Source organism: Musa acuminata, chromosome BXJ2-1 (assembly GCF_036884655.1).
Source record: "Musa acuminata AAA Group cultivar baxijiao chromosome BXJ2-1, Cavendish_Baxijiao_AAA, whole genome shotgun sequence".
Taxonomy (NCBI): Eukaryota; Viridiplantae; Streptophyta; class Magnoliopsida; order Zingiberales; family Musaceae; genus Musa; species Musa acuminata.
This window is the reverse complement of record NC_088338.1, coordinates 7,019,672-7,041,231: the sequence shown is the minus strand read 5'-3', so window position 1 is coordinate 7,041,231 and position 21,560 is coordinate 7,019,672. Positions and strand designations below refer to the sequence as shown.

Here is a 21,560-nt window from a genome sequence, read left to right as displayed (position 1 = left end):
AAAACTGTAACATGTTGATGTTTCAAAGTTCCTCCAACTTTCATAGTTTGCGGGTTAGAGTAACCGGCTAAGACATACACTATATGTATGATAGGTCCAACATTGTCATCATAATCCATACCTTCATGATCGAAGTCCACATTATTAGCTTCCGGTTCCTCCCCAATTGGTTCAATCATAAGAAGTTGCCCTTGTTTACATCGGTCCTCCCTACTCCACTTTTCATCACAACGCCAGCACAAACCCTTCGTTGATCTTTCCTTGAGTTCTTCTCAGGTTAGCCTTAGGGTGTTAGGGTTTCGGTTAAGAATAGATGGGGCGTGTGGCTTGCTGATCATCTATTTGTTGTCAATTCTATTTTGATGATTTTTCCTACTAATTTTTTCCTCATTTAAACGTGCAAATGATATCGCAGCAATCATAGTGCGGGGTTGATGAGCCTTAACTTCACATCGAATATCTAGATTAAGTTTTTCGATGAATGTACCCACCAGTTATCGTTCAGACCAATCTCGAGCTTGATTTGACAATCATTCAAATCTGCTATGATATTCCAATACTGTAGAAATCTGACGAATTTTGGCAAGCTGTCCATCAACATTTTCATATTTAGATGGTTCAAAGCGAACAAGAAACCCTCTCTTAAATTGCTCCCATTAGGGGACTCCATGACAAGTTTCGTACCAATAATACTATTGGATTGCATCTCCATATAGCTGGATTGAGGCTATTTCCATCTTAGATTCTTCTAGGGTTATGTGAAAACAAAAATATTTTTCTGCCCTAGAGATCCAACTGATCGGATCTCCATCTTCCCATCTTGGAAATTCCACCTTCATGCGTGGGTAGCTTGTGTCATGTTCTTGGTTTTTTCTTGTGTCTCCAGATCGGTTCAATATAAGATTTGAACTTTCATCTTGTTGAAATTTGCTGAAGCTCTCCAGTAAGCTCTTTTTGAAATCATTAAGTGTTTCTTGCAGTCAGTTCTTAATTCTGATTTCCAATGCTTCGATTTAGGCATTTACTAAGTTGTCGGTAATCATTGTGTAAGACTGCAAATCTGAAATCTTAACTCTTGTTTCTAGTGTTGGGACTAGGGCATCAATCACTACCCTATTCGGTGCTGCTACGATGACGTAGTCGGTGGCAGCACCGTGTGAATGAAGGATTGCTGCGAGGATGCAGGATGTAGCTACGGTCGCTATGTGGAGGGATCGTTGTTGTTGAGGGTTGGGAGGCAGCGATGGTGGTGCGATTGGGGGCAGCGTCGCTGGGGGCTAGTCACTGCGATGGCTGCGGCGATTGAGGACAAGGCTGTTGCGCGGATGGGAAGCAGTGTTGCCTTGTCTCTATCGCACTGCAAAAGGAGGTGTTGGCGACGCCGAGGGATCGTGGGCAGTTGAGGAAACAACGACGGTTGTAACGGTCGATGTCGATGTTGATAACGAAGAGGGAGGAAACAACGACGATCGTAGTTGACTTGTTTCGATCACCGCGAGGTGGGAGGGTCACACGACGATCGTATTCGACTCTAATTGAACTAAACAAACTAAATAAATATTAATCAAAAGCTTCCGAAGATTCCTAACATGTATTGAAAAATCAATAGTTAATTTTAAAATTTTAAAATATTAAATATGAAAATTTTATGGACATGAAAGTTTATTAGAATTTCATTACAAATGAAAAAAAAATATTTTTTTTCAAAAAGAAAGAAGTGAAGACGAGATTTGATCATAAGACATTGCTAAAACATTAATATAGTGGTAGTGTACAAGATTCACTTATCAAAATCTTATTTAATAATTTTTTTGATTTAAAATATTGATCTAGTGATAGTGTATAAGTCCTGTTTGTTAAAATAAAAGTTTCAAAATATCATCTAATAAATTTTTTTTGTACTAGAAGGTTCAAAGCACCAATATATTTATGTATGGATGCCGACCCGCTTAACTAAATGTAAACTTTTTATACATAAAATACTAATTTAGCAGTATAGGAGGCCCACTTATACGAAAGTTATAAGGATTCAAAATCTCATTTGATAAATTTTTAATAATTAAAAAAAATTAATGGTAGTGAAAAAGATTCACTTGTAGGTGAGGAATCTAAATTTTCAATCAATAGAACACAATAGCTTATGCTTAAGATTTAAAATTTTACAGGTATATAATATACATGCTATATTTAGATCAGTCCTTTCTCATGGTATAGGAATGAGAGAAGCAGATACTGTTGGGGTCCTCAGGAATATTTAGATCAGTCCTTTCTCATGGTATATATTTAGACTTGCTGTCGGGGGCGCATCCCCTCGCCTCCAACGGTTAGTTCTTCTCCCCTATTTTGTTCTGCCTCTCCTCCTTTCTTATTTCATGTGCCCATACATGTAACGAAACAACGGATAAGCATAAGAAAGAGAATATATTTAAGGAAGTAGTTATAGTTTTGATATGCTTATGAAAAAAAGACTTTCCAAACACTTACGAAGAATTGAATCTGGGCGAATTTTTTCTCAACGGAAGAGAAGGGGATTAATATAGAACAAGTACACTATTTTCAAAAAGGAAAACTGTTCATTTACTATTTTTTATTAATTTTTATATTTTATATTTCTTTTAATAGTCCCACATTGTTAGTTAGTTATTTTTGAAGACGGAGAACTAACATAAATACAATCTATAAAATTATAAAAAAATATTTTTAAGTATTGCAAAGATTTCTCCTCATTTTCAAGTAATAATTTTTCATTTTCGTTTCCGTCCTGCGGTTCCGACACACCCAACTCCAAGCCTAGGCCTCCAGTGCAGTTTATCAGAAGATGGCCATGGCTGTCAAGGGAGAAAACCTTGTGGTCACGAAGCTAAAGCTCGAGAGGATGCTCAGCATGAAAGGTGGCAAGGGGGAGACCAGCTATCTGAAGAACTCACAAGCTCAAGTACTGATGACTTCTTCTTGCCCCGTGTTGTTCCTTGGAATCTTCTCTGCCTTTGTAAGATGAGACATCAACAATGGAGCTAGCTAAATATCTGTGCTTTTGTAGGCTCGCCATGCACGAGCCATGCTGCACTTCCTGGAAGCAACGCTGAGCGCGATGAAGCTTCCCTTGCTGGAGGACGGCGGCACGTTTGCCGTCGCAGACCTGGGCTGCTCATGCGGCACCAACACGCTCTTCCTCATGGGCATCATCGTCGAGCACGTATCGAAGATGTACGCAGCGCTCGGCCACGATTCCCCCGAGTTCCAGGTCTTCTTCTCCGACCTCCCCTGCAACGACTTCAATGTCCTCTTCCAGCTTCTCCCGCCACAGTTGAGCAGCAGTAGCCTGGAACAGTGCCTGGCGGCCGCCGAAGAGCAGCGGTCCTACTACGCCGCTGGCGTGCCCGGCTCGTTCTACGGCCGACTTTTTCCTTCTAGATCCATAAACGTCTTCAACTCCACCTTCTCCTTGCATTGGCTCTCTCAGGTATCATCAGCTCACCATGCTTTCGATCTGCTGTCGAACAATTGGAGTCCGAGGAGTCACCGCTATTTGGTGTCGCACTGCAACAGGTGCCCGAGAGGGTGACCGATAAGCGATCGCCGGCATACAACGGGGGGCGGGTCTTCGTCCATGGCGCGTCCGCGGACACTGCCGCTGCCTACAAGCAGCAGTTCCAGGCGGATCTCGCCAGCTTCCTGCGCGCCCGCGCCGTCGAGATGAAGGTTGGCGGCGTAATGTTCCTCGTTTGCCTCGGCCGGACATCCATCGACCCGGTCGACCAAGGCGGCGCAGGTTTCCTCTTCGGCGCCCACTTCCAAGACGCTTGGAACGACCTCGTCGAAGAGGCGAGCACTCACTCACACCGAGTTCACGTTTGCTTCTACCGCATCACACGCCACTAATCCGAACTTGCCATGTCCGTCGATCGCAGGGTCTGCTGGACAGCGAGAAGCGTGACAGCTTCAACATCCCCGTGTACGCTGCCTGCCTCAGGGAGTTCGAGGAGGTGGTGAAGGCCGAAGGCTCACTCTCCATCAACAAGCTTCAGGTCGTCAACGGAGGCAGCCCACTGGTGGTCGACCACCCAGAGGACGCCAGCGAGGTCGGGCGAGCTCTCGCTAACAGCTGCCGGTCGGTGGCCGGCGTGCTCGTGGAAGCGCACATCGGCGAACGTCTGAGCGAGGAGCTGTTCGGGAGGCTGGAGCTCCGGGCGGCACGCCATGCGAGGGAGCTGATGGCGCAGATGCAGTTCTTCCACATCGTCGCCTCGCTCTCTCCCTCGGTCCCACCTCATCCCGCGAGCTAATGCTTTCTTGATGAGCCCGTTCATGCGATTCCTTCGATTCATGAAGTACGAGATGACCGTAGAAGCATTCATGCAGTAATCGGACAAGAGACTGTGTTGGGGACGACGGAGCAAGGATTGAAAAGTATAGGCATTACCCCATAAATCTTAGGATACTATTTAGGGTAATGTTTACAACTATTATCTAAATAATTATTATAAATTAATTCTTAATACTGTTTTTACTGTTTGAGATATAAAATAAACATGCTTCTGAATTATAAATGACTCGGTAAGAATATCTATAACTTGTTGATAAGTACGATAATACTTTATTATTATGACTTCACTTGCTATAAGATTTTGGATAAAATGATAATATATCTTTATGCTTCGTTCTTCTATAAAATATTATATTTTTTATCATTATAATTATATTATCATAAAATATTTTTGTTATTTCTTTTTGTTTTTGATGAAGATTTTCAAGAAGTCTTCTAAGTCATTGTTTGATAAACTATGATGATGTAACTAAATATTGTTAGAAGTACTTTTTCTATCATCTAAAGCTCATCTCTAATCATTATCAATAAAATTAAATAATTTATATTTAAAATTATGAGAATACCAAATATCAAAATTTGTGGTTCCAACAATATAATGTAGAATTAATTTAATAGCTCCGAGATAATATTTACTTGGGCTATATATAAATCTGAATACAACGCCAATAGAGAAGTTAATATCTGGTTGAGTATAAGTTAAATAGATCAAATCTCCAACCAAACTTCTATAGTATCTTGCATTTGTTGAACATGTACCATATTCAAGTTTCAATTTCTCATTTACATTCATGGGTGTTGTTGCAGTTTTAAATTAATCAAGTTAGATTTTTTGAGTAGATCCATTTTATATTTTCTTTATGAAATAAAAATATCTTTATTTAATTTTCAACCTAAAAAAATAATACAGTAGACTTAGATATGACATTTTAAACTTATTCTTCATCATATAATATCATCATGGGTGTTGTTGAAGTTTTACAATTAATCAAGCTAGATCTTTTAAGTAGATCCATTTTATATTTTCTTTATGAAATAAAAATATCCTTGTTTAATTTCCAACCTAAGAAAATAATGCAGTGGACTTAGATATAACATTTTAAACTTATTCATCATCATATAATATCATCAATATAAAGACAAATCATAAGAATATTATATTCACCTTTTTTCTTTACATAAAGAGTAAGTTCATTATTGCTTATCTTAGATCCATTTTGAAGAAAATAATAATTAATTTTACTTACCATGCTTTTAGAGCTGGTTTAAGCACATAAAGAGCTTTCTTAACTTATACTATCTTTTTTTCGTATCTTTTAACTAAAAAATAATTAATAAAAAAAATTTATGTAAATTTCATATCAAATTGATAAACAAGGAGATGAGCAACTAAAGTTCTCATTGTTTTGAATCTAGCAACTAGAGAAAAAGTTCTAGATTGCCATAAAAATATCTTTATAAGAAAATCTAAGGGCGACATCACTTGCGTAGTGGAAGAACAAAAATAAAAGTCCTAGATTGCCACAAAAAAATTTCTTCGTCGTGCGAAGATTGATATGCAAAAATCACAAAATAAAAAATTACGGGTATATGAGAGATGTGTTTTACCTAGGGAGATCATATATCCTTGAAATCTTACAAATCTGTAGGAGAGGATGAATGAGGTTAACTGTTCTCCTCTCTAGCGGTGATCCACATGGTAGGGGTTACGAAAGCTCTCCTTGAATCGTTGTCCAAATCTCAATACATCCCAAATAGGGGTTGTTGGCTGAGGATGAGAAGTGGAGAGGAGAATAAGAGAGGTAGCAAAAAAGGTCTAGTGTATGACCATTTGGTTCCTTACTATTTATAGAGGTCCCTTGTCAACTGAACCATATTAGGTACTAGATCTTTATCTAACTACCAAGTCTATTGCATTAGTAGATCTCTATCAATAATATCTCATTGACTCTTATTGGATCTCATCCATAGGATCCAATAATTAAGGGTTTATTGGATATCTAATAAGATAGGGGCTCCAACAGATCTTTCATATCCGAACCCATACTCATCGTAACACTTACCATATGTGTATAACTCTAGGCCCAATATCGAGATGGGTGTGAGTAATATCCATCAAAACTTCTTCTGCCTCAGTGAATTATTATCTTCATAATAATTTATTTGACTCATCGACTATAAACGTACGAGGCCATTATGCCGTAGTCCCCAAACAATACAGGAGAATCCAATCATTTGGACCTATATATCCTCAGTTATCATGTACCTATAGTCCTTCATCCAATTAATATACCAAAGCCATATACTAGGTATGGTGCTATCGGACCCATACGGTTTCTACTTGAGTCTCACTCTAATCAGATTCTCCTGGAGAACTCTTTCTCTCTCAATCCGAATGACCCTAACTAGGGATTTGTCTAAACAAGGACACATGGGATATTGCTCTCATAACACCGAGAGCTGATGATCCTCCATCGATACTCAATCGTCCTTGCAAGGTTGGTTGTCACTCATGATAACCAACTATATTAGATTTGAAACTTCTAGACCTATAAGTATGGTATTAAAGAATGAAGTACTCATACAAAAATATTCTTGGTGTCTCAAGTCTAAGAACCAGATACACTATTGAGATGACAGAATCACTATATGACAAAGAGGTATCATCAACCATCCAATATTTCGTAAGTGGATCAATTAGTGAACTCATTCTCCAATGAGCATTTGCATTGTATCCTTAGTGTCCCCACATAAGCAGCTATGAGACCAACCATTTCTATCATATGGATATATATACAACACACCAGTCTATCCGGTCATCTCAATATCCCTCTCGAGTGACCTATGACTAGGATTATTTAAGGTTTGTGTTTAAAGACAAATCGGTCTCATTATTATGATATCATCACGATCCGATTCCCATTTCACAGATCCATGGACATCACAATATATGCAGCATGTAAGATAAATTAATAAAATATTAAATAATATAATAAGTAAAAAGAATACGTGTCATGTCACACCCATTAGTCACGTGATTGTCTTGTAAAGAACCTATGATTAACAATCCTTTTATTACAAGCCGAGCCTTATGTTTTTGGATACTTTCATTCGTATTATATGTTGTTCTGAATGCCCATTTCAATCTAATAGCTTTCTTTTCTTTCGGTATATCCATTAGCTCATAGGTTTCATTCTTCTCAATTGACTTCATTTTCTCTTTCATTGTCTTTCACCATTTCTTTTTTTTTTAATTGCTTCCACAAAACTTATAGGATCTGAAATAAATAAAGTAAATGTTAAACCATAAATTTTTATTAGTGATCTGAATTTTCCTAGAAATGTTTCATCTGAGGAATCATTTAATGAATTTGAACTACTTCTAGGTGAGATTATCGATAAACGTATTGGAGCAGGATCTAAAGTGTCCAGTTCTATTGGAATCTAAATTTATATTTCATATTCATTGGTCTCTCGATTCTAATTTGTCATTTTATCAAACATAATATTTATGTTAATAGTAACTTTACCACTAATAAGATTATACATGTGATATACTTTTGATTATAAGGAATAACCAATTAAGATATATTTTTTAGATTTTTCATGAAGCTTATGATAGTTTTATGAATTTACTAAAATATAAGCAATACAACTAAAAATTCTTAAGTGGCTTACACTTGGTTTCATACCATACCAAGCCTCAAAAAGGGTTTGATTTATAACAATTTTTGTTAGTAAAATATTCAACAAATAAACTACTATTATAATTGCTTTTATCCAAAGCTGATTTAGAAGATACTTTCCTTTAAGTAAACTTCTTACCATTTTAATGATAGTTCGATTTTTATGTTTAGTTATACCATTTTGGTGTATATGATACTTTCAATTCCCTATGAATACTATTTTCTTTATAAAAAAATTAAACTATTATATAAAATTTACTACATTTATTCATCCGAAGTGTCTTTATACATTTACCATTTTGCTTTTCTATAAGTGTCTTGAATTTTTAAAAATTATCAAATATTTTATATTTCAGTTTCAAAAAATATACCCGTAGTTATAATCATTAGTAAACAATATAAATTATTGATTTTTATTAAATGATTTTATATTTATAAGCTGGTTAGAAATTCTGATTAGAGTATCACATGTACAGTAGAATAATAGAAAAATAAAAACATGAATTTCTCAAAAAAATATCTTGTCGTCATGCAATGATTGATACACAAAAATTATAAAACCAAAAATCGAATGTATCAAGTGAGATTTATTATATTGAAAGATCGTATATCCTTGAAAAATCTCAGATATTTAGAAGTGGACAAAGGAGGTCAACTGTCCTCTCTAGCGGTGATCCATATAGATACAACAAAGATACTCTTCAAATCGCTGAACGATCTTCCACTCCATACGTATCACATGATCAAGAAGGGGTTGACTATTTTTGCTGTCCACACACCCCAAATTAGGGTTGTATGCTAAGGGGAGAGGAGAGGGAGGTGTATAGGAGGGGCAGCAAAGAGTTGACTAGCTTATATCACCTTTTTCCCTCTCCTATTTATAGAGGTTCTCATCACTTAACTCTAATGGATCTTATCATATTGGGTATTGTATTTCTATCTAATTACCCAAGCTATTGAATTAGTGAATCTATATTTAGTCTTATTGGGTCTCACTCAAAAGATCTAAAAATTCATGGGCTTATTGGATATCCAATAAGATATGAGCTCTAACGAATATCTCATATCTGAACATCTATTCGTTGCAACATCTACCATATGTGCGTGACTCTTTAGTTTTAAATGAATTATTACTCAACTTATCGACTATTGACATACTAGGCCACTACGCCTTAGTCCTCAAACGATACAGGGGATCCAATCTATTGGACATGTCTATCCTTAGTTACTATGTATCTATAGTTTTTTATCCATATAATATCCCAAAGATCGTATATCATGTATAGTATTTCCAGGTTCATATGAAATTTACTTGAGTCTCGCTCTAATTGGATTCTCTCGAAGAACTCATCTCTCAATCCGAATGGCCATAGCTAAGGATTTGTCTGAGTAAGAATAAATAAGATATTTCTCTCATGACACTGAGAGCAAACGATCCTCTATCGACACTCAATTGCTCTCGTAAGATTGGTTGCCACTCTCGATTATTGATTGTACTAGATCTAAAACTTTCAGACCTATAAGTCTAGTATTAAAGAGTATAGTATTCGATATCCTTGGTGTCTTAAGTTTAAGGACTAGACATATAAGTGAGATGACAAAATCACTATTTGACAATGAGATATCATCAACCATCCAACATTCTGTGAGCGGATCAATTAGTGAAATCATTCTCCAATGAGTACATACATTATATCCCTAGTGTCCCTACATGAGTAGATATAAGATTAGCTACCTTCATTATATGAATATATATATAATATACCAATTTGTTCGTTTATCTCGATGTCCTTCTCGAGTAACCTATGACTAGGATTATTTAGGGATTATGTTTAAAGGCAAATTGATCTTATTATAATGATCTTATCACGATCTGATTCCCATCATATAGATCCATGGATATCATAATATATGTAACATGTAATATAAAGTGAGAAAATACTACTAATAATAATAAGAAAAAGACTATGCAGCATGTCACACATGCCATCACTCATGTGATTGACTCGCTGGGCAACTATGACTAGCAAAGTTCATATAAATCAACATGAATTAATTCAAGATAATTAGATGCTCTCCATATTTTTCTAACAAGAAATAATTTCTATCTTTATTAGTGTATGAACTATCATTAAATATAATTAAATATTCGTCATCTGTCAATTGTCCAACACTCAATAAGTTATGTGATAAATATTATCAAGGTGTTTTACTTTTCCTTGACTTGTTTTCACCTCAATTATTTCTTTTTTTTCTACTTGAATTTGCTTGTTATTTCTAAGTCCAACTTTCAACTTGTGAGTTTTATCAATATTTTTAAATATTGATCTTATATGTGATATATGATTAGAACATCCACTATCTAAAAACTAAATATCATTTGAGATATCATTAACTTGTGAATAAGTTATAAACTTACTAATTTCTTTATTTTCCTCCATAAAATTTGTTTTTCGCTTTTTTAACAATTTGCATTCAAGTGATCAAACTTTTTACAATAGTAATATTGAATTCTAATTTTATAATTTTTTATCATAATTTGATTGCTTTTGTTTATCATGCCCATCAAAGTATTCTCTTCCTCTTCATCTTCTATTTTCTATACCATGAAATCCATCTTTTTATTGTTATTTTTTTCTCTTCTTTTGAAGTAGAAGCCTCTCCCTTAATCTGAAATACTTTTTCTTCACTTTTCTCAAGTGACTTATTCAATCTTACTTCATGTGCTTGCAAGGAACCCATTAGTTCATCAAATAAAAATATAGATAAATCTTTTGACTCCTCAATTGCAGTAACAACATGATAAAATTTTGGAGTTAAACTTTTTAAAGCTTTTACAATAATTAGATGGTCATGAAGATATTTATCATAAGATTTCATTTGACTAACACTTTTAGTAACTCGAGAAAGAAAATCTTGCACCGACTCATTGCTTTTCATGAACAAAATTTTAAATTCACGATGAAAAGTTTAAAGTTTTACTATAATCATCCTCGATGAGCTTTGAAATTTATTTTGAAGTATTAACCAAGTTTACTTTGAGGTTATCACTACTGTAATTCTTTAGAATATTATCTTATGTACAACTTGTTCAATAAAGAACAATACCTTTGAATCCTTTTTATTCTCCCTCAACTTGGTTTCTTCATTTGGATCTGCATATCTATTCTTTATTAAGTCTCAAAAATCCTGAGACTTGAATAGAGTTTTTATTTTGATACTCTAAAATTCATAATATTTGCCCAAGTAGATAGAAATAAGGGGTTGAGACATGAAATTATCATTGAAAGCCATAATGCTCAGTTCAAATTAAAACATAGCTATGATACCATGAATGTTGAGGATGAAGGAGCAAAGAAATGATAAAAACATAATACCATGATGTAATTAAGAAAGAATACTTTCAATCAAGAAAACCAAAGTAGCATTAAATAAGAGATAAAACTTAGAATACTTATAAGATATTCGTACACACTCTATCTTGTTTCGTGAGCTATGACCCTATTTATAGGACCTAGTGGTAACTATCTTATCTCATCATATCACCTATGATTGAGCTAAGTATAGACACTATCCCTATAACTCCTAGATCATGAATTACTATTTAGAACATATCTATAAAACATGATAATTACCTATATAACTACTATAATTATTATAAATCAATTCTCAACAGAATATTCCAAAGGACTTAATCGGATTAAAACATGAGTTTGACCAAATGGCTAATGAACCAATCCACAATGTAGTGAGAATATATATATATATATATATATACATATATAATTATAATTATAATTGATATAATTCAGTTTGCCCTTTCCATTGGTTATATGATATATTTGTCCTTCCAATATTGAAGATTCCTCACATGTATTGAAAAATCAGTAGTTAAATTCAAAATTTCAAAATATTAAATATAGAATTATTATGGATATGATAGTTTATTAGAATTTTATGACAGATAAGTTTTTTTTTCAAAAAGATAAAAGTGAAGATGAGAATTGATCACAAGACATTACTAAAACATTAATATAGTGGTAATGTATAAGATTCATTTACCAAAATCTCACTTGATAAATAAAAGTTTCAAAATACCACCTAATAAATTTTTTGTACTAGAAGGTTCAAAGCACCAATATATTTATGCATGGATGCCAATCCGCTTAACTAATTTAGCAGTATAGGAGACCCACTTATAGGAAAGTAAGGATTCAAAGTCTCATTTGATAAATTTATAATAATTAAAAAAGTTAATTTAATGGCAGTGAAAAAGATTCACTTGCAGGTGAGGAATATAAATTTTCACTCAATAAAAAATAATAACTTATGCTTAACATTTTAAAATTTACAGGTATATAATATTCATGTTATATTTATATCAGTCCTTTCCAATGGTATAGGAACGAGAGAAGCAGCTTTTAGGGATTCATACGAAAAATACTGGTTTAGGGGAAGGTCGGTAAAATGACCAAATCAAATCGGCTGTATAATCGCGTCGCTTCGTACTGCCGGGGCGAATCTGCCGTCCCCCTAGATTAGTCTTGTGGGACCCTCACAGGCCCCTTTAAGAAGATGGCAGGGGTCCGAAAGGGTAACGCGGAAACGGGTATGGAAGGTATTTGCTCAGGATCAACGCCCTCAGGAAACTAGCCGTTGCGTGCCCGTCGCCCCCGCCTCCCCTCCATCCGACGGCTAGTTCTTCCCCCCTTCTTGATCTTGTTCCGCCTCTCCTCCTCCTTCTCTTCCCCCTTCGGTTTCCGTTCCTTGTTCCACCTCGGGAATCGGATCATGGAATCCGATCGCCGTTCCTCGACCATCCCACCTCCTACGCCATCGTCGGCGGCGGCAAATGCACCGGCCCCCACCCCTCTGGCCACCGACAGGAGGCCCCGACGCTCTCGTGTAAAGCAGGTCGGCTCTCGCTACTTGTCCCCCTCCCATTCCTCTTCTTCCGAACGACAACTCCTCGCCGCCTCGAACGGATTCCCCCCTCCCTCGTCCCTGTCACTCCTTCCCCAGAAGCACCGGCAGCAGAAGCCCCATACACCCGAGGAGACCGACGAGAACCAGCCCCTGGCATCCATCAGGCGCAGCTTGGAGACCCCCCTCCCCTTCTCCGCCCAAAGCAAACCTCCCGGTACTCTCAAGAAGAGAGCCGTCGTCCGATTATTCGCCGACAACAGCCGTAATGACGTAGCAGAGCAGCCGCCGCGGCTTGCTGAATCGAGTCGGAGGCCGAGGCCGGGAACCCCGATGGCGCGCCCTGTTGTTGTGAATAACACCGGCGTTCCGAGGACGAACCCTCGGCCGCCCACCCCCACCCGGGTGAGCCTCTTTCCTCCCGAGGGCCACGGCCGTGCTTATGGAAGCGGCGACTACAGGTGGGAAGAAACCTCCTCGGAGAATTCTTTTTCTGATCCGGAGACTTGCACCGTCAGCAGTCAGGGCGGCCTCTACTACAGTCCGCCCCTCCTCCCCCCTGCGTCTTGCAGACCGAGGTCGAGCGCCGAGATCCTGTCCTCCATGCGGGAGGCCGATCCCTTGCCAACCTTGTCGGCCAGACCTGCTGCAGTAGATGCGTGTTCCGGCTGGCAAGGCGCCGCCGAGGACCCTACGTTTAGAGCATCAACCACCTCGCTTTGCTTCCGCTCTCTGAGCTCGGCTATCTCCTGTCGTCAACAGCAGCATGTGCTCAATCTGAGCAGGTCCGTCAGTAGGCCCCTCTTCTCGTCGAGGCCGCCGCAACCACCTTGTGCTAAGCCAGGCGCAGAGGTGAAGAAAGGGAGGAAGGCGGTGGGCTGGCAGGAGGATGCCCATGTACTTAGGCTACTCGACAACCATTACATTCAGTGGAGATTTGTCAATGCGAGAGCACCGAGGGCAGTGGAACCTCGGAGGGTTGCTGCTGAGGTTAGTGAGTGTGGTGGAGGCTGCAGTGATGCTTAGATTTTTCTTTCTCGTTGATCACAAAACAGATACTGAACAGTATTGAGTTATTCTCAGAAATCACTGTACGGGCTCTCGGTGAGGATTGCAAAGCTTCAAAGCTCTGTTACAGAGAAGAGAATTCGGCTTGAACAGATTAAAAGAAGAGAGAGTTTATTGTCCATCATCCATCATCAAGTAAGATTTGTTCTTCTACCGATGCTACCTTCATATCGTCATCTGTATCTATATATGCATGGATTTCAATTCTCTCATCTACCATGATCTCTTTGCTCTTAAGATTTGCTTTTCTGCTTGGAATGGGCAAGAATTTTGCAGTAGGCCTGAGATTTCAGTTCAGTTTATAGAAAATACAATAGCTGCTCGCCAATTCCACTGAGACTTGCTTGCTTAGGCATCAGATTTTCCAGGCTCATCACTCTAATTTTGTTGAAAATTGCATCATTCCTTCTTACATTTCCTTTTAACTGTCTCTCATTCAAGGAAATCAAGCTACTAGCACAAGGAAAACCTTGAAATTTAAGGTCTCCACCATGGTGATAATGGTGGTCTTAAATACTTGTATTGGAGCACTGGTAGGATGATAAATTTGTTTTCTATTCTTTTTAGGCAGGTTTTAAGTGAATCTTATGAAATAATTCTTAGTAAGCTATAAATTCAGCTAGAGCTTTAGTTTATGATTTATGGATCCATTTTATGCTAAGAGCAAAGCATGCAACATCATGTTCATGATCATATGCTAGTACTTGAGACAAAAATAGTTATACGATAAAACGTGTTATAGTATCATGACTCTTCTTTATTTTAGATGCTGCATTTGGATGAGTGGACCATTCTTGAAGACGAACATTCAAGATCTGTTTTAGGGGCAACGAAGGCTCTTCAAGATGCTTCACTTCGACTTCCAGTCACTGGGAATGCGAGGGTACGACACCTTTTGGGTTAATCACTCCAAGAAATGTGATATATTTTTCATTGCCTTTCTGGTTGATCGTGACCTATTATTTGATCTTATTTGCAGGTAGATATGAGAGAACTCAAGGAAGTTCTGGACTCTGCATTACTTATGGTGGACTCATTGACTCCATGTGTTGCGAGATTTCTACCAAAGGTGAAGTCTTTTCGCACACAAAATAACAATACATTACTTAAAGATATAATTGTTTGAGTTGTGAATTGATCTACAAAAAATTAATGTCCTTTCCACACAAGGAATTTTGTCGCAAGTCTAGTTGCTGTATACTGTTCTCGTTATCGCAACATGCTTGTTCTTCGGCAAAACAATATATAATCAATCACTACCATGCACATTTCGTCCATCTTTCTTTTCTTCATATCATTCTGTATGAGTATTGAAATCTATGTGATTTTTCCTGAATGCCAAATTTGTACTTTTATAAATTTCTGTAAAGGAACTATGCTTACTAGATTACTATAGTGAGTTTAAATAAGTATTGATAAATTGGATCACCAAGTAGATATGCACCAGTCCTCTTTCAGTTTTAGCTAAAGATTTCAAATCTCTTGCAGTTTATGGCCCATGAATTATTTAGTTGCAATGTTCTACCATGCTAATCTTTTACATTACTAGCCTCTACTAACAATGGAGTAGTCCCACAACAGGCTGAAGATATTGATGATGCAGCCTCAGATCTGGCCAGTGTAATCAGTACTCAGAGAGCTCTGATCGAGGAATGTCGAAATCTTTTGTCGCAAGCACATGACTTGCAGGTTTGGCAACTTCACTTGAAGTTGTTGTTTCACCTCCTCTTTAGGAGATTACTCTTTGCTGCAGCATCAGCTTCTTCTTTCACTTTTGTGTCTGATGCTAATATATCTGCAACAATTTCTTTCCTTTTTCTTATTCTTAGGTGAAGGAATGCTGCTTGAGAACCCAACTCATTCAAGCGAAGCAGAGCAACACATAGCCAACCTTTGCAATTTCTGACTCGGTGAGACTGCCATTCAACAGCCAAACCACAGATGAAGTAAAGTTGCTGCCTTTACATTCTTATTCATAGCTAATTTGGTTTGTTCATCATCAATCATGTAATTGATCAATCTCCCAACCACAGGTGAAGTAGCTTCAACCTAACAGGCTCCTGGGCCGAACCCAATCTTTTTCTTGGAGACATCATAGACTACGTTGAAGGTCTTCTGCTGCACGTTCCCCAGTATGCCCACATCGCTGTCATCGCCATTGGCGGCGAAGGCTAGGCAGACCTGCGACTGGCTCCCGACGTAGAGTGTCCCCGACAAGTCGAGCTCCATCGTCACGCCACCGCCGAACTGCAACGCCACCGTCGGAATGGACACCGTGCTGTGTCCTGTGAAGTCGTAGCACGTGTCCAGTATGGACAGCGCAGATGCCTTCTTGTAGCTCGACATGGCCTGCCGGAACGCAGACCGCAGCGCGGAGTACGCCGTCGGCGGGAGCCGTGTGATGACGGTGCCGGAGTCGATGATCGTCCCGGCGTCGTTGAACACTTTCGCCGATATCGGGAGGCGCTGGCCGGCGACGCTTATAGCCATCAGATTGAGGTAGTAGAAAGTCGGCGTGCTCGCGTCCGTCACCATCGGCGTGAACTTGACTTTTGACGATGGGTAGCCGGTGCCGAAGGTCAAGTAGCCCGTGGAGCTCGACGTCGGCGGCAGGCAGTAGGCGAAGACGCCACCGTATTTTTGGTACGTCTGCGTGACCAGCGACAGCTTACCGTGGCCGAGGCCCATCAGCCCTGCGGCCTTGCCGAAGAGCCCGCGGTTCCTCTCGCCGCACCCGAACGGGAACTTGGGTATTACGTCGGTGGGGGACAACGTGAGCGTGTCCTGGGCAAAGAAGCCGATGCTGAAGGAGTTATCGCCGTACTGCACTCCGTAGAGACAGGCGGACGAGCTGCAGCCGGAGATATCGAGATCGGAGCAGTAGGTGGAGCTGCACGAGATGTTGGCGTAAGTAGAGGAGGCAGATGGGTTAAAGATCGGGTCTTGCTGCTCGTAGCAGTAGGTGACGCATGGCTGGCACTGGATCCATGTGATGTCGCTCCCGGTGTCGAAGATGACGGTTTGGTCCCTCTTCGGGGTGCCGAATCCGACGGTGACGACGTAGTTTCCGGTACTTACAGAGCTGCCGGGCCGCACTGGGATCTTCGATCCCACCTGCGACCCCCGCTGCCTGTCCAACTTGGCCGAGGTAGCAGCGGCGGCGATCCGGCGGCGGAGTGAATCGACTCGGGATCGATCCTCATCTAGAATCTGCTCAGGGAGGGGCGTCGGGTGGCTGCGGAGCGGCGAGCATGGTCCGTGCCGGTGAGTTACCTTCAACCTCGTAAAATTGAAGTTTGCAGACTCTGAGTTCAGAATACAAAGTTAGCTTATTTATCTTCATGTTCTTCGTATCCTCTAATTGATATATATATATATATATATATATATATATATATATATATATATATATATATCATGAAGCTTGTTTATGATCTAAATATATACTAATTCGTTTTAAATGAAAAGAATCCAACCAAGCGTCATAGAGAGTCACTTAGCTTTTGGCCTTTCATTCATGTGGAATTCTATCTTATCTTGTTTGCAGTTAGTGGCATGGATCCTACCATAAATGAATGATGCATTATCCACTGAATTCACACCTTCTTCTAATATTTCTAAACTGCATGCAAGTCACTTTCATTCCCATTGTATATTTCTCTGGTTTTGGGTGAATCTTTCATTGATATCTCAGGACCTAAATAGCCTTGTTCTTTTTAGAGGTAAAAGTGCAGTGGAGATTAGAACTGTAGAACAAGTAACACAGAACATACTTTCTGTACATAATCTTGCAATTTTTCTGCACCAGAATGAACTAAACCAATCTTCATGATATTAGAAATTTAGAACTTTAGAATAATAGGCAACGCAAAGTTCATCTAGACAATTTAGTGTATATTTCTTTGGTTGCATCTTTCTCTCCTATATTAATTGTGAGAGCTCTGATGACTGTGTACTATCTAATATCACACCAAATTAGCATAGAAGAGAAACAGTCACACCTTTGAATGATGAACACACTTTGCTAGGCAATAAAGAATGAATACTGATCTTGTGATAGCTTCCTTGTTCTCCCCTGACATGGGAACACATAAGAACAACCATCAGTGTAGGAAGAATAGAAGAGGAAAGAGAAGCCATGGCTACTGAGTACAGAGGTGGAGGCCAAGGGGGGATTATATATACAAGAAATCTTTATGGTAGTGCAGTTGTTTATTGAAGTAATGGAAGAATTGAAGAAATTTCTTGGTCTCTCGGTCTCTCAATGTCATGTTGCATTGAGTCCTAGTCAGATAAGAACTAAAACCTTATCAGGTCCACACGTGGTCCAATTCAACTTACATAGTGGAATCCACCGAGCATGCAAAATGGAAGGCACACTTGAGTGGGTTTCACTTTGATGACAACCCAGATCATCTTCTAAGGTGTCTTCCTCATGTCATGCTGATGGCACAAAAAAGAAGGATGATTTCATGTCAGATGTTTCATGTATAGGTACTTTCTTCCTTGGTTATATATATTCATCCTTAAAGTTAGGATGCATTTATAATAAAATAAAAAAGATTTATGGCATGTTAGCTACAGGTTCAAGTAGTCACAGAGAGACCATAACTTGTTAGATGATTAGGTGGTGATCAACTAATAGACAAAATTAGTATCTTGCTTGGTTGTGTGCCACCTAAAACTTCTTGTTTGGTGATTCTGCAAAGATGCACTTGGATTCTTTCTCCACATTAGCATTAGCAAATACAAGGTATAGTGGTGGAAATCATCTGTGGGCTTTTTCTTAAGTTGATGTCTGTCAGCATCATTAATCCTATCATTATAATAATATGAACTTGGGCACTATCAGGTTGTGAATTCTGCTCAAGATAGACAGACTTAGGCAGGCAACTAGATGGTTCTGCTCATCAACATATCATTTGCTTGATATCAGAACTGATTAGGCAGGATTTGGAATTGCAGGAGCCAACTCTGACACCAGCATTCTTATTATGCCTAAATGCATCATATGAATATATCATACACATGTTAATCACCATGTATCAACATTCCATCAAAAGCTGTAACTGCAGTTGGACCTGGTAGTCTGATTTCCAAACAAGAGATGATTTACTGTTCTAGGAATAACACAATTCATACCTTGATGCAGTTGCTTAAATAGGTTAAAGATTAAGCTTGTCCCAAGCTCAAAACTACACAAAACTAGATTACACTCTTGATCGTTGATGCAATTGAAAATAGTAAATCGATCAGAACTAAGCACATCAGTGACTTGGTCTGAAATATATTGATTAGGCTTGAGCTAAATCTCTTTATCTAAACTCAGAACTTGTGTCAACCACAGCTGCTTGATGATGGCTGAACTATATCAAGCTCTGCGACATTACCAGTGGAGTTGAGTAAGACAGATGCACAACAGTGGAGTTTAGTCAGGCAGAGATGCACAATGGAAAACTCAAACATGCAATAATTGAATGAATCTGTGCTGATTATCTACTATTTCCATATTCAATTATATTTCTTTTTCTTTTCTGACATATCTTTCATTGCATACATAAACTATGCAACCAAAACATTATAAATCTTATATAATATGTATCTGTATCCATTTCTAGGCAAAGACTAATTGATTTCACTAACTCCTCCGTTATTTCATATCTTACTATGGCCTGCACTAGTTGTTCATTCATATGATATGCATGTGTTCATGTGTGAGTGATAAGCTAATTGTTCTTTGTTCCAAAGAGTGAAGCTTTGCTATTTTGTGGTGTACAACTTTCTTCTTATCAGAGGTGTTTTGTCACTGGCTGAGCTAGTGTTTGGTGTAATCTTTTATCGATCTCTGCAATGTTCAATCAGATAGAAGCAAGCAAAGCTTTTAAACCTCCATGTTGATTAAAGTGTTATTTTTTACTTTTGCATGTGTTCCATTTTCCCCCTTTCCCTCCGTTTCTATCTGTTCCTTCTGCTCATTCCACAATATGCATGACATGAATGACCAGCAACAACTATTCATTTATGCTCTTTCTTGGTCAGTTCAATTCTCTGTGCCAAAAGTGACTACTCAATTTGTGAATCTGCTGACTTGTTCTTTGCAATTCATTTATCTAATCATATATCTTATCATTTCTGCTAAGCAGGATTCGGCGAATAAATCGATGCTGTAAAATGGTTAGAGCAAATCAGAATTCTGGATGAACATTAGCTTATTCTCATCAGCAGGCTTGATATGATTTGGTTGTGTGCAAAAGGCTTAAATTTTTTTGCCAATTAATGAGATCAAGAAGAGCAATCTACTACTGCCGAGCAATTAAATTCTCCTATTTCACATGAACCCATGGCATCTCATCGTTGATCTTTGTCAACTAGAGTTGTGTGCCAAGATGATCTGCAAAGTTCCAAGGCTGTCTCTCTCCAGTCCAATACAATACTGTCTGCAAGACTCTGGGAATAACCTTTCTGTTGCAATGGTATGCTCCATGTTCCAAACTGAACATTGCCAACCACTATGCCTTATTCAGATAGTATGTGCCAAGATGAATCCATGTCATCTCATTGCTGAGCAAATCTTTTCCAATTTAACATGAATCCAAGACATATCTTTGATGATCCTTGTCAACTGGAGTTGTGTGCCAAAGATGCTCTACAAAGTGCAAAGGCTTTCTTTCTGTCTCTAGCTCAACACAGTACTGTGCAAGACTTGGGAAGAACTTTCTGCCGCAATGGTGTATTTCAGGTTCCATAGTCGGACATTGCTCACCATAATTCGTCACTTTAGATAATATTGTAATCTTAATTTTATTGCTATCTCAAATACTTTCTGCTAACCAATTGAGACGAATTTTTTTTTCCCTAATCACTAGGTTTTATTTTTCTTAAATATTTTCTCGTACGCGTGAAATCTAAGATCTACATGGAGGATCTTAATATTATAATTAATATAATTTCTGAATGAATATTAACGAAAGAGATATACACATAATGTATAATTAATTCTATGCAAATTTATATTCTCTTTATCAAACTTCTTGATGTTGTGTGGTAAATTTTCTCTAATCCATGGCTATTGAATTTAAATTGAAAATATCATAAATTCAAATCTTGACTGTACCGTTCGATACAGATATATATTATAAAAACATATTACTTGATACTAGCACGATACAATTTATTTTTATTTTATTTGTTTTTACGATCACATATAGAATAAAATTTTACATCATTTTTGAAAAATAAAATTCTTGTTGAACTTAAATATCATTTTCTTAACGAAAGTACATGCTCTAAATCCTCCATGAGAGAAAGAATTATCACATTTGAAGAGAAGAAGAATCCCCATCCATTCTTTCATCCACAGCCAAACCCATCTTCTCCACTTGGATGCCACATACTGCATGCACTCACTCGACACTAAATCTGATCTTAATGTAATCCAAAGTGGAGGTTATGGGCACTCATGTCACTTCGAGCTCCTCCTTTCAACCCTTCCCTTTCAGCTGTCATAGTCAACTTAGATCCATGGCAGTCTCAAGCATGCTGCTCCCTCACTGGAC

At 38.3% G+C, this 21,560-nt stretch overlaps 3 protein-coding genes across 4 annotated transcripts; 2 read left to right on the top strand and 1 right to left on the bottom strand.

Annotated features, from left to right (window-relative positions):
* The first annotated feature begins 2,806 nt into the window (after nt 1–2,806).
* On the top strand, nt 2,807–4,286 carry LOC103995407 (indole-3-acetate O-methyltransferase 1-like). Its single transcript, XM_065091454.1, has 4 exons — nt 2,807–2,935; nt 3,041–3,463; nt 3,550–3,852; nt 3,912–4,286. Exons 1-4 carry the CDS (start codon nt 2,819–2,821, stop codon nt 4,284–4,286), a joined length of 1,218 nt encoding a protein of 405 aa, XP_064947526.1. The 5' UTR covers nt 2,807–2,818.
* Nucleotides 4,287–12,625: 8,339 nt separating this feature from the next.
* On the top strand, nt 12,626–20,906 carry LOC103995415 (protein ENDOSPERM DEFECTIVE 1-like). 2 transcript variants are annotated; one of them, XM_009416003.3, is made up of 7 exons: nt 12,626–13,926; nt 14,020–14,139; nt 14,771–14,887; nt 14,984–15,073; nt 15,586–15,693; nt 15,834–15,950; nt 20,148–20,906. In XM_009416003.3, exons 1-6 carry the CDS (start codon nt 12,805–12,807, stop codon nt 15,888–15,890), a joined length of 1,614 nt encoding a protein of 537 aa, XP_009414278.2. In that variant the 5' UTR covers nt 12,626–12,804; the 3' UTR covers nt 15,891–15,950; nt 20,148–20,906. The 2 variants fall into 2 exon arrangements, with proteins under 2 accessions (XP_009414278.2, XP_064948952.1); XM_065092880.1 differs by lacking the exon at nt 20,148–20,906 and adding an exon at nt 16,038–17,340.
* LOC135598685 (aspartyl protease family protein At5g10770-like) lies at nt 15,947–18,195 on the bottom strand. The gene is made up of 2 exons (XM_065092881.1): nt 18,006–18,195; nt 15,947–17,309 (listed from the first exon to the last, which is right to left on the bottom strand). The coding sequence occupies exons 1-2, from the start codon at nt 18,142–18,144 to the stop codon at nt 16,054–16,056; spliced, it is 1,395 nt and encodes a 464-aa protein (XP_064948953.1). The 5' UTR covers nt 18,145–18,195; the 3' UTR covers nt 15,947–16,053.
* Nucleotides 20,907–21,560: the final 654 nt, after the last annotated feature.